Here is a 13,501-nt window from a genome sequence, read left to right as displayed (position 1 = left end):
CCCCCGAAAACCACACTTCCCACGAGTCTCTGCGGCCGCGCAACTTGTCGCACCGTGAGAAAAACGATCTCGGCTTTCTAAGAAATTATACCGCCTGGAGCTGTCCCACGCCAAGTGTCGAGAGCACACGGTCGCCTTCTGCACTTCCAGAACCAAGGGCAACCCTCTGCTTGCGTTGTAAGGACAATGGCGCCCGTATCGCAAAACTACACTTCCCAGAAAATTATGTGGCCTCGACAAGGTCTTCCGGGTCATTCTTGCGCTCACGAATACGTTCTCCTCCCGCGACGTGGGCAGGCTTTGCTGGTACCGTATGAAAACTGTCCTTTGCTGGTGGAGGGTCTCCTCTCATCCAACACCCTTCTGCTACGGCGTCCAGCTCCTGTGCTATTTGAGTATTTGGCACCCGCTTGCCCAGGACTATAGTTCCCAGAATGCCCCGGGGCCGGACAGTCACAACAATAGTTGTCCGCCAACCAAGGACCTGTCCCGGAAGTTCATGCGGACATGTCACTTCTGTGACGCTACTGACGCCGTTGTGATGTGCGTTAGGCGCCCTCGAAGGACTTGGAAATATTGAGCTCAGGTGAGCGCTTTGAGGACAATGAATCGCATCCTAGGAAGAATCACTCCTCCCGTAACCCGCAGCCTGAGCCGCCTCGGTCCCCAGAAGCGCTTACTAAACTTTGACCTTGCCCAGCCCACCCAAAGGGGCGATGGACATCTATGTACATAGGCCGGAGCAATCTACTGGTAGTGTGTACTTGGGTTGTTTATTTTCTATTTTAAATTAAATTTATTTTTCTTATTTTTAAGAATCAAATACTATGGCTATGAATTTTCTTATCCATTTCAAGTACTTTATGTGCATGATATTCATTAGATACGCTTCTACATTGGTATGTTGTGTGGGTGTGGTATTTAATTCATACAGCAGCCATAGTTTTAAAAAACATGGCATCAGCTGGTATCCTTTCAATGCTTAGAGTATGTAATAAGGAAAGGTTTGTCTTCTCAAAGTATGTTCCCATCTACGACTTTATTATACAATGACAAATTGTTTTCCAAAGTTGAACGAATTTACACTCCTACCAGAGTTTATAGTTATTTTGGTTGCCAACTATTAGTGCCAGCACTCGATTTTGTTAGAATTTTAAACTTTGCCAACCGATTAGGCATGAAATTGTAACTCGCTGTGGCTTACTTTTGCTTTTCTTAATTGTTAATTAGGTTGAGAATCTTTTCATTGTCTGTTGGCCTTAGTATTCCCTTCTCTGAGAATTGCATGTCATTTGGTGAATGTTCTTTTAGAACGATGAGCTGTTTTTAATATTAAAATACAAATTACAAAGGAAAAATTGAGATTTTTAAGCTGGGAGTTCAGGGACTAGGATATTAGGATTTTCTCCCCTTAGAATCCTGGACTTTGAACTGAATGTGTTTCAGCAGTTTTGCATAATCTTTCTAGGCATAAAATTCTTTTTTTTTTTTTTCCTGCTTGAGATTTGTTGAACAACTTGAATCTGTGAAGTGCCATCTTCCTGCCAGCAAACTTTTCATCTCTCATATATTGCCTCTTCCGCATTCTTTCTATCCCTTGTAAAATCTAAACGGAAGGCAGGTCTTGCCATTCTCTGTACTCCATGTGTCCTAAATCCTCTGTAATTTCTGTTTTTCAATCTCAGTGTTGCAGTCTGGATAATTTATTCTGATCTATCTCCCGTAAGTAATTCCCTCTCAAGGGGATTTTTTTTATTTCAGTTTTTCAAAGTTTTTTTTAACATGGTAGGTATCATTTCACAATATGTATCTGATAATACCAACAACTGAAGATTTTATGGATATCTTTGTAAATTTTTTTTTTAATTCTTCACTCAGTTTGCTTCCTTTTTTTGTTGGTTATGTTTATGTGTCACTCTGTCCTTCAAAAGAGATTTTATGGGGCTTTTCCATATCCTTGGATAAAAATGCCTTTCTTTTTTTTTTTTTAAAAGATGACCGGTAAGGGGATCTTAACCCTTGACTTGGTGTTGTCAGCACCACGCTCAGCCAGCGAGCGAACCGGCCATCCCTATGTGGGATCCGAACCCAGGGCCTTGGTGTTATTAGCACCGCACTCTACCGAGTGAGCCACGGGCCGGCCCAAAAATGCCTTTCTTTTCTAGGGATTATAAAATGTTCAGGCAAGATCTGGATTACTACCACTCTGAAACCACTTTAAACTAAATTTAAGACATAAAGTCCCTGTTCAGTCCATCCAGAAAATCTTTCATAGGGATTATTCGTCATTGTTGCTGCTTTTCCTTATGAGCTTCCTGGAAGAATTATGGAGCCTTCCCATTATGAGTTCTCAGATATTTGGAACATGAATTAAGTTCATGAGCAGAGAGAGGGCTAACATTAAAGGACTAGATGTGACTGGGAGCAGAGGTGAGAACTTTAAATGGAGGGCTAGTTCTTTTGTTTGTAAAAGAGCTGTCTGTTTATGTCTAGCCAGCTCTTAATATTACTTTGCAGCTAAACTCCTAATGTGTGAGTGCTCCATGACTAGCATTATTAACAGAACACATCCACTCTGATGAAGAAAGACTGGAAAAAAGAAATCTAGGGGCAGGTGGAGTAGAGATTCAGGCATAAGTAAGCCCATTTTAAACAAATATCGTGCCAGACATTTGAGAAAGAAAATAAGGCCGAGAGACAGAGACAGAGAGAAAGCAAAGGAAAGAGAATAATACTTTGTATGCCATATTGAACCCAATCCCTTCCATGGTCTCTGAGCTGCATTTTTTCCTTTACTATTAGGCAATATTTACAGTCATTGATTTTGCTATTGGAACTTACCTGGTCAAGGGCACATTTTAGAATATGAACTTGGGAGAAGAAAAGCAAGTACATGTTGATGCCAAAACTGTTCAATTTTCAGGATATGCTATGGTCTGAATGTTTGTGTACCCCAAAATTCATATGTTGAAACTGAATCCCCAATGTGATAGTATTAATAGATGGAGCCTTTGGGGAGGTGATTATGACATGAGAGTGGAGCCCTCATGAATGGGATTAGTGCCATCATAATAGAGGCCCAACAGACTGGCCAGTTAGCTCACTAGGCTAGAATGTGGTGTTAGTAACACCAAGGTCAAGGGTTCAGATCTACATACTGGCCAGTCACCAAAAAAAAAATGAGGCCCAAGGGAGCTTGTTTGCTTCTTTCACCATGTGAGAATACAGCGAGAAAGTGTCATCTATGAAGAAGTGGGCCCTCACCACACACTGCCAGCACCTTGATCTTGGACTTCCCAGCCTCCAGAACTGTGAGAAATACATTTCTGTTGTTTATAGGTTACCCAGCCTAAGGTATTTTGTTAGAGCAGCCCAAACGGACTAAGAGCAAAAAGGAAGCTTTGGAATCCTAGCTTTCAAGATATTTAAAATCATATACTTGCCATACGGAGAAACTCCTGCTGAGATCTCTTTGTCCTTATTCCTGGCTCATCTTCCCTCTGTCATTTTGGAAAAGCCCACACATCCCACTACGGGCCAAAGTTTTATATCCAAGAGCCTAATCCTAGTTCTCCCGTCACTGGTTTATAGACCTCTCCATTCCCAATCTGACCAAACCTTACCCCATGAATGTCCAATGTACAACCTGTGCAGAGCTGAGCCTCCAACAGGACCTTTGTGCTCTCCTTCCCTCCCGGAGGACCTCTGACATCCTACATCTCTAATTATTTATGTGACCCATAACAGGTAACACCAGGCTCAAGGGTGAACTCAGTAGGAAGTGCCAAGTGTACATATGTTTGACCAATAGTGCCCAGCCATTGCTTGGTCAGTTGGTTGGATTCCCTAAGGGAAACAGGGCTGGAAACTAAGGCCCTGTTTATGGCTATGATCCAGAGGAGGATTTCTGTCTCACTTCTTTTCCTCCCTCTCGGATCATGAAGGAATTGGAATAAGCCTTCCTTTACTTCCATTAGAAGAGACTTCATTTAGATCTTAAGCCTGAGAATACCCTCATGGGGCTTACTAGGTAGGGAGTTCAAGTTTTTTCTACTGATTGATTTTGCTTATTTCTCTAAAAATGGCTCCAGGGAGGTGAACTCCAATATGTATGTTAGTCTGGGAAAATAAGTGGATAGAGGGAAAATGTCACAATTTTTTCTTAAAGTTCAATAAACACTTGCAAAATTTTATTTTTTTTTCAAATCCATTTTACTTTTTTATTTTATCAGTATACAATATAGTTGATTTTTGCATCCCTTTATCAATTCCTCCTTTTCCTCCCTCCCTGCCTCCCCATCAACATCATATCTGTTCACATGTCTTAAGAAAATCAAGAAATTGTTGTGTCTTCTTCCCTGACCCCACCCCCCATTCATTTGTTTATTTACTTATTTATTTTTATTAGCTCCCACAAATAAGTGAGAGCACACAGTATTTTTCTGTGCCTGGCTTATTTCACTTAATATAATTTTCTCTAAGTCCATCCATGTTGTTGTGAATGGTATTCTTTTTTACAGCAGAGTAGCATTCCATTGTTTAGATATATCACATTTTCCTTATCCACTCATCTGATGATGGGTATTTAGGCTGGCTCCAATTCTTGGCTATTGTAAATAGTGCTGCAATAAACATGGGAGTGCAGGTATCCCTTCAACATGATGATTTCCATTCCTTTGGGTATATACCCAGCAGTGGGATAGCTGGTTCATATGGTAGATCTATGTGTAATTATTTGAGGAACCTCCATACCATTTTCCATAGAGGCTGCACCATTTTGCAGTCCCACCAACAGTGTAGAAAAGTTCCTCTTTCTGTGCATCCTCATCAGCATTTATTATTCTCAGTCTTTTGGATATTAGCCAGTTTAACTGAAGTGAGATGATATCTCAGGGTGGTTTTGATTTGCATTTCCCAAATGCTGAGTGATGTTGAGCATTTTTTTATATGTCTGTTGGCCATTCATATATCTTCCTTTGAGAAATGCCTACTCAGCTCCTTTGCCCATTTTTTAAATTGGGTTACTTGTTTTTTTTGCTGTTAAGCTGTTTGAGTTCCTTGTATATTCTGTATATTAATCCTTTGTCAGATGTATATTGTGCAAATATTTTCTCCCACGCTGTTGGTTGTCTTTTCACTGTTGTTTCTTTTGCTGTGCAGAAGCTTTATTTTGGTATGATCCCATTTGTTTACTTTTCCTTTGGTTACTTGTGCTTTTGAGGTCATATTCATAAAGTCAATGCCCAATTCTACTTCCTGAAGTGTTTCCCCTGTTTTCTTTTAGGAGTTTTATTGTTTCAGTACATATATTTAATTCTTTAATCCATTTTGAGTTGATTTTGGTATATGGTGAGAGGTTGTGGGTCTAGTTTCATTTTTCTACATACGGATGTCCAATTTTCCCAGCACCATTTACTGAAGAGGCAGTCTCTTCCCCAGTGTCTGTTCTTTGTGCCTTTGTCGAAGATCAGATGTCTATAAGTGTATGGGTTGATTTCTGGGTTTTCTATTCTGTTCCACTGGTCCATGTGTCTGTTTTTATGCCAGTACCATGCTGTTTTGATTACTATAGCTTTGTAGTATAAAGTCTGGTAGTGTTATACCTACAGCTTTATTATTATTATTATTATTTTTTTTTTTTTTTTGCTCAGGATTGCTTTGGTTATTCGTGGTCTTTTGTTATTCCGTATGAATGTGAGAATTGTTTTTTCCATTTCTGAGAAGAATGTCATTGGAATTTTGATGGGGATTGCAATGAATCTGTAGATCACTTTAGGTAGTATGGACATTTTCATAATTTAATTCTTCCAATCCAAGAGTATGGGATATCTTTCCATCTTCTTGTGTCCTCTTTAATTTCTCTCAACAGTGACTTGTAGTTTTCATCATAGAGATTTTTCACATCCTTGGTTAACTTTATTCTTAAGTATTTTGTTTTTTTGGTAGCTATTGTAAATGGGCTGGCTCTCTTGATTTCTTTTTCTGCTAATTCATTGTTGGAGTATAAAAATGCTACTGATTTTTGCATGTTGATTTTGTATCCTGCAACCTTGCTGAAATCATTTATCAACTCTAAGAGGTTTTTTGTAGAGTCTTTAGGCTGTTCTATATATAGGATCATATCTGCAAACCGGGACAGTTTGACTTCATCTTCTCTAATCTGGGTGCCCTTTATTTCCTTCTCTTCCCTGATCACTCTGGCTAGTACTTTCAATACTATGTTAAATAGGAGTGGTGAGAGTGGGCATCCTTGTTTTTGTTTTTAAGGGAAAAACTTTCAACTTTTTCCCATTCACGGTGATATTGGCAGTGGGTTTATCATATATGGCTTTAATTGTGTTGATATACTTCCCTTCTATACCTAATTTATAGAGAGTCTTTGTCATGCATGAATGTTGAATTTTGTCAAATGTTTTTTCAGCATCTACATAGATGATCATATGGTTTTTGTCTTTCATTTTGCTGATGTGGTGTATCACATTTATTTATTTGTGTATATTGAACCAACCTTGCATCCCTGGGATGAATCCCACATGATCGTGGTGTATAATTTTATGTATGTGTTGCTGTATTCTGTCAGCTATTATATTAGTAATTGAGCATTTTATATTATTCCATTTTCTTTCCTCTCTTAGCACATCAGTTATACTTTTTAAAAATTTATTTATTTATTTATTTATTTATTTATTGGTAGCTGGCCAGTATGGGGATTCAAACACTTGACCTTGGTGTCATAATAAGTTATACTTTTTAAGTAATTTTAGTAGTTGGCCTAAAGCTTACAATATACATTTTAAACTAATCTAAGTTCACCTTCAAATAACATTTATACCACTTCAGGGGTAGTTCAAGTAGCTTCAACAGAGTATTCCCACTTCTTCACTCCCAGTCCTCATAACATTTCAACAGTTATTATTATTATTTTGAACACTTCTTTATTACATCATTTAATAATAAGCAAAATAAAATATTTTATTTTACTGTCTTTTATTCTTCCAACTGGGTATCCTATAACTCAGGTGAATTCTGATGCTATCTACCCAGAGATAGTGCCAGATCCCACAGGTTGAGCATTCAGTCCCCACTTCAGATGCCAATCACAAGTCCAGGGTACCTGTACTTCTGACTGACTGGCTACAAACTGGGGTTCCTATGACCCCCTCCTTGCACTTGATCAATTTGCTAGGATGGTTCACAGAACTCAGGGAAACACTATGTTTGCCAGTTTATCATAAAGGATGCTATAAAGGATGCAGATGAACAGCCAGATGAAGAGATGGATAGGGTAAGATATGGGGTGGTGGTGGTGTGTGCAGAGCTTCTAAATCCCGTCTGAGCACACCACCCTCCCAGCATCTTGTTGTTCAACAGTTTTTATAGAGCTTAGTCTCCAGCACCACCTTTTCCTTCCCCCTTTCCTGGGGGTTGGTAGGAGGGGCTGAAAGTTTCAACCCTCTAATTGCTTGGTCTTTCTGGTGACCGGCCCCATCCTGAGGCTTTCTAGGGGCCCTATACTAAGTCACCTCATTAGCATAAATGCAGGTGTTATCAAAGGGGCTCACAATGAATGACAAAAGACACCCCTATCACTCAGGAAATTCCAAGGGTTTTAGCTCTGTGACAGGAACTGGGGACAAAGACCAAATACATTTCATATTATACCATAATCCTGCTTGATGTTCTGTGAGCTTCCTGGTTCTGTGCTTTGCTGTCATTAATTTTGGAAAATTCACAGTCATTATCACATCAAATAATTTCACTACTACTTTCCCTCTTCTCCTATAATTCCCATTATGCTTGTTACATCTTTTGTTATTGTTCATAGTTCTTGGATATTCCATTTTCCATTTCTCTCTCTCTCTCTCTTTGCTCTTCAGTTTGAGAAGTTTCTATTGATATAATCTTCACACTCACTGATTCTTTCTTTAGTTGTGTCTCATCTACTGAAGAGACCATCAGAGGTGTTCCTCATTTCTGTTACACTGGTTTATTTATTTTTTAGCATTTCTTTTTGATTCTTTCTTTGTATTTTCATCTCTCTGATTACATCAGTTACCCATGTGTTCTTGCATGTTGTTCGGTTTTTCCATTTAAGATCATAGCATAGTTATTTTAAATTTCTGGTGTGATAATTCCAACATTTCTGCCATATCTGAGTCTAGTTGTGATGGTTGCTTTGTCTCTTCATAATGTGCTTTTTCTTGCTGAATTAGTCTGCTTGGGTTGCCATAACAGAATACCACAGACTGGATGACATAAACAATAGAAATTTATTTTCTCACAATCCTGGAGACTGGAAGACCTATATTAACGTGCCAGCAGGGTAGGGTTTTGGTGATGCCTTCACACTGTGTCCTTACATGACCTTTCCTCCATGACCACATATTCCTACCGTCTCCTCCTCTTCTTCTAAGGATTCCTGTCCTATGTGATTAGGGCCTCATCCTTATACACACCAAGCCAATATTGCTTCTGCCCAGAAGCAACCCAGGAACAGTACCAGGTAACTGGAGACCAGCCCTACAGTCCGAAGCTCGCCAGAATTATTCAAACTAGTTAATGCTAGAATGTTTACTCTGCCCTGCCTTGACTTTCCCATGGAAACCCCAATAAAGGCTGTGGCCCACACCTTCCCCTTGTTCCTTTCTGCCTCCTGACCAACACTGGTGCTTTCCATGTGGCCCTGTGCAGCATGGCGTGCCCCCTTCTCTTGGGAAATGTAAGAAATAAATTCTTTCAATGGCATTGGCCCCTCTTTGTCATCACTCATTCATCTCCATACATTAAAATCTCATGGGTAGAAATGAAACACTCAGGCCTTCTACTTCTAGGTATTAACCTAAGAGAGAGACTGCTATGTGAATGTTCACAGCAGCTTTATTTGTAATAGCCCCAAACTGGAAGTAATCCAAATTTCCTTTAACAAATGAGTAGAAAAACAAATTATGGAATAACCATATGAGAGAATACTACTAGTCTATAATAAAACATGAAGTACTCATATATGCAACATGGAGAATCTTAATTACGCTGCATAAAAAAGGCAAAAAAGAGTAAACATTTTGTTATTCTATGTATATAAAATTCTGGAAAAGGAAAACAAGTCTTGAGTGAAAGACAGTAAATCACTGGTCATGAGAAAAGGGAGGCAGGGAGGGAAGGAAAGAGGGATCATGAAGAGGGATGAGGTAACTGGAGGTGAGGAATATGTTCATTATCATGATTATGGTGATATAGTTTCATGGGTGTATATATTAAATAAAACTTAGCACATTTTACACTTTAAATATGCACAGTTTACTTCATGTCAACTATAATTCAATGGAGATTTAAAAGAAAAATTGTTCCACAACTTCTAGTCCCAGGCTTGCCTGAACTACCTATGAGAGAAGAGTCACTTGACTTCTCAGAGGCAAGCTTTTAGCAAGTGTACAGCACAGGGCTGGGACTAGATCTGTGGTCCCTTCCAAGTTAGGGGGAAGCACAATAACAGTAGCAAAAGCCCACATGTAACAACTTTCTTGTGATAGCAAAGACTGTATCAGTGTGGGACTGGTAATCTCCAAATACACTGTCTTAATTTTTTTTTTTTTCCTTTTTGTCTTTTTTTTGTGACCGGCAACGGATCGCAACCCTCAGTGTCGCGCCCATACCGGACCGGGACCGGCAACAGGATCACAACCCTTGGTGTTGTGCCCGCACCTCGCTCAGCCAGTGAGCGGGAACTGGTCTGTATGTAGGATCCAAACCCTCGGCAGGAGCACCGCCACACTCCCAAGCGGTGCAATGTAGCAGTGCGCCACCAGGCCGGCCCTACACTGTCTTAATTTAAAAAAGAAAGCAAAGGATAAAAGAGTGTGTATAACATGTTACCCTCTGTGTTAAGGCAAAAGAGAATACGTGTATACTTTCATATGTCTAGAACATTTCTTTAAGGATACCATGGAAGCCAGCATTAATGAGGGAATTAGGCAGCTGGGAAACAGTGGTGGTTTTGGAATTTACTTTTTTCCATATAATATATCCTTTTGTATGTGTGTATTTTGTATCTTTTTTTAAACAATAAAATAATTAGGGGGAAAAAAACAGCTCCACATTAAAACCTGGTTCTGCTCCTCTTGAAAAACCAGAAGACTTGGCAAACGCATATTGACTCCACCATAACTCTGCTCCTCATTTGTAAAGGACAGCCCTGCTTCAATGGAAGCAAAGGCCAGTGAGCAGTAAAGGTTGTTTGTGAGTCACGAAAGTCATCCTGCCTGGACTACAATCTCTCTCCTCTTTGTCTCCATTTTCTTGCCTGTATAGCAATAGCCTTGAGGTGAGGAGTCCAAATAGCCTCAGTGACCTTGTCCATAGGACAGACTACATCTGGAAATCCTGAGGATATCCGTACATCCTCATCCCTCACAGCTAGTGACCAGAATATTTCTGGAAGCACTTTTAGATGGGGCACATACCCTCTAGTTTGATGCCCCCAACTCTATTAATCACATCCAGTGTGTGAATGTAATTATGGTGGACTCCAATGGCCTCAGACCACTGGAGGTCTCCTCCAGGGAAGGGGATAGTACAGAGGTCTGCTTCCCTGGATACACTGGGTAACCTGATGCGCACTTGCCAGCTGGTAGAGGTGAGTGGCTTCTGCCACAGGTACTGGCAGCAATATACCTCAGGCAAGGACTGTGGCATGTCAGAATGTGCATTGTAGCTCCTGAAAGCTTCCCAGTGAGGTATTGGCACTCACAGGGAATCTCTCCAATGTGGATGTCCAGCTGCGAGATTCAACTTTTGGATGATGGCTACCTCACAGAGGCTACTCTCAGAGCTTCTTGCTGATGTCACTTGTTATGTTAACCAAGCAGATAGCATGTTCCCTGCTCTAGAAGGCCTTTCTCCAGTGTGAGTTTTCTGGTACGAAATGAGGGAAGGCCACAGGATTGAGGCTTTTTTCCAGTGTGATTTCTTTGATGTTTAATGAGGCCAAACTTGTGGCTAAAGAATTTCCCACATTCACTGCACTCATAAGGCCTGTCTCCAGTATGGATTCTCTGGTGTTGAACAAGTATGGACTTAGGGCTGAAGGCTTTCCCACATTCATTGGACTCATAAGGCCTTTCACTAGTGTGAATTCTATGATGTGCAATAAGGCTGGAGCTTTGGGTAAAGAACTTTCCACATTCAGTGCTCTTATAAGGCCTTTCTTCAGTGTGGATTCTAAGGTGCCAAACAAGTGTGGTTTTACAGCTAAAGAATTTCCCACATTCACTACATTTATGAGGTTTTGCCCCAGTGTGAATTCCCTGGTATTGAATGGGTCTGTGTTTGTAGCTGAAGGCTTGCCCACATTTGCTGCATCCATAAGGCCTTAGTTGTGATGTGAACTCTATGGTGTATAGAGAGGTTAGAGTAATGGTTAAAGAATTTCCCACATTCACCACATTCATAAGGCCTTGCTCCACTGTGAACTCTGGTATACAATAAGGCTAGAGTTATGGCTAAATAATTTTCCACATTCACTGAACTCAAAAGGTCTTTCTCCAGTGTGGACTCTGGTGCTCAAGAAGCCTATTTTTGTGGCCAAAGGCTTTCCCACATTCCCTGCACCTGTAATGCCCTTCTCCAGTATGAAAGGCCTCCCTGTACTGAGTGCTTCTTAGAGAATTCCTCTTGCTATGAATGGTCTGGTGTTGGAGAAGGCCTGAGCTGGGCAGGATGTCCTCCCCTCCAGCCCCAAATGTGAAGGGATTCTCTGACATGAGGACTCTAGAGCTCTTAACAAAGAAAGCCCTGTCCTCATCCCTTCTGAGGTGTTTTCCTCCACTGTGCTGCTTCTGGTGCAGGGGGACGCTTATACTGAACCAGAGTTGTCTCCCACATGCACCACATGTGTGCAGTTTGTGCCTGGGGTGTATTCTCTGCTGCTCAGCCAGGAGCAAAATGTCTTTCACAACTGAGCCACACATCTCACAAGGGAAAGCTTTCTGGGTGGCTGGACCTGCCTTTGGAGCCCTGACCTGTGGCACTGCTTGAGAAGGTGCCTCTTCATCCTCCATTCAAAATCAACAACCTGAAAGCAGAGAAATGTAGACTTTGGTCGTGGGGGGACCCCATCAGAAATGTGTGCCTTACAAATCCAGGGATGAGTACATGGGACTCTTGAGAGGATAGGATAAGGGGACTGAAGTGAGGCTGAGAAAGGGTCTGCTGTACTGAGCCTGGGAACATAAAACAATGGGGACATCCAGTGTGGGGCAGGGACAAAGCTATGGGATGCAGCACAGGAAGGAGAAGGTGAGTCTCTGACTCACTTCTCTGTAAACAGCTTTCAGCAGGGGATTGTCTGCTGATGACAAATGAGCACTGAACAGAGGGTGTGTCCAGACCCAGGAAAAAGCCAACTGCAACTGAGGAGCTGTCCAAGGACCATGTGGGATAGGTGCACATCTCACAAGACATTACGTCAGTGCTGCAGAACACTGCAGAGGGAGAAACGAAGAGGGATGCATGGGAGCTGAAAACCAGACAGGTGGAGGTCAGCCCTGGCCAGAAGTCAGGGTAGGAATGGCAAGTGAGCAGAATGTCAAGAATGGGACAGAAAGACAGAAATGAGTCATGGCCCCTCTCCTTGGTATGAAAACAATGATGGGCACTGGAGAGGTTCCTGATATGACCTGAACCCAGCCCTGACATTGAACCACCCCTCACTTCCCACTTACCAGAGCCAGTCCCCCTCCGGGGCCCTTTTGCCATGGCTGGAGTCATGTCTGCCCTGTCAGGTGCCCAGGCATCTCCTCCCAGCTCCAGCTGGACAACTACATGAATCCAGGAAGATGCAAGTCCTAAGGGGAAGACGAGGCAGGTGAGTGGACAGCAGCAGTGCAGAGTAATCCACCCCACAACAGACCACAGGAAAGAAAACTAGTATCACAAGAGGATCCTTGGGGGAACATCTTACAGGAACAGCTGAGTGGTTGCTGAAAGTAGTGACCAGGTTGGTGCCTGCAATTCCTGGCACTGCCAAGCATGAGGCAATGTCAACTGCAGGGAAGAGGGCAGAATCGGGGGCAAAGGCACAATGATTCTGGACAGTCACTCTGCCAGGGTGAGGCCAAGCCTGGTGGGTTCCACTGGGTTCACTGTGAGACTTTCTGGGCCCCACTCCTTCCCTGCAAGGCTCCAGGGCACCAGGTGGTGGGACTGCCTGGGGAGAGGACTGGTGAACACTCAGTCCAGCTCTGGCACCCCCAGCACCTACGCAAGGAAACCTAGGAAGGGAGCCATGTCTATGGCCTGGGTAGGGGAAGGAAAGAGGCCAGCCGAGCATGGAAGGTCACAAAGGCAAAGTTCTCTAGCATCACATGGTGGTACAGGAGTCTCTGAGTCTCATCAAGGATCTTTCACTCTTGCCAGGAAAAGTCCACAGCCACATCCTCAAAAGTCAAGAGTGGGAGAGCGGTGTCCCTGAGCAGCCTTTTCTCCCTAGCAGTCTAAGTCTACC

General features: G+C 42.1%; 1 protein-coding gene across 1 annotated transcript in view; it reads right to left on the bottom strand.

Moving 5' to 3' along the window:
* The window catches only part of LOC103610536 (zinc finger protein OZF-like), an 18,808-nt gene extending 6,752 nt beyond the window's left edge, over positions 1-12,056 (bottom strand). Inside the window, 4 exon segments of the mRNA XM_008594689.1 lie at positions 10,948-11,378; positions 11,380-11,479; positions 11,481-11,555; positions 11,557-12,056. Of these exon segments, the coding sequence (XP_008592911.1) occupies positions 10,948-11,378; positions 11,380-11,479; positions 11,481-11,555; positions 11,557-12,056 (1,106 nt within the window).
* Between the last annotated feature and the right edge of the window lie 1,445 nt (positions 12,057-13,501).

Source organism: Galeopterus variegatus, unplaced genomic scaffold (assembly GCF_000696425.1).
Source record: "Galeopterus variegatus unplaced genomic scaffold, G_variegatus-3.0.2 Scaffold11282, whole genome shotgun sequence".
Lineage (NCBI taxonomy): Eukaryota > Metazoa > Chordata > Mammalia > Dermoptera > Cynocephalidae > Galeopterus > Galeopterus variegatus.
The sequence above is the reverse complement of the archived record's forward strand: the minus strand, read 5'-3'. Positions and strand labels throughout refer to the sequence as shown.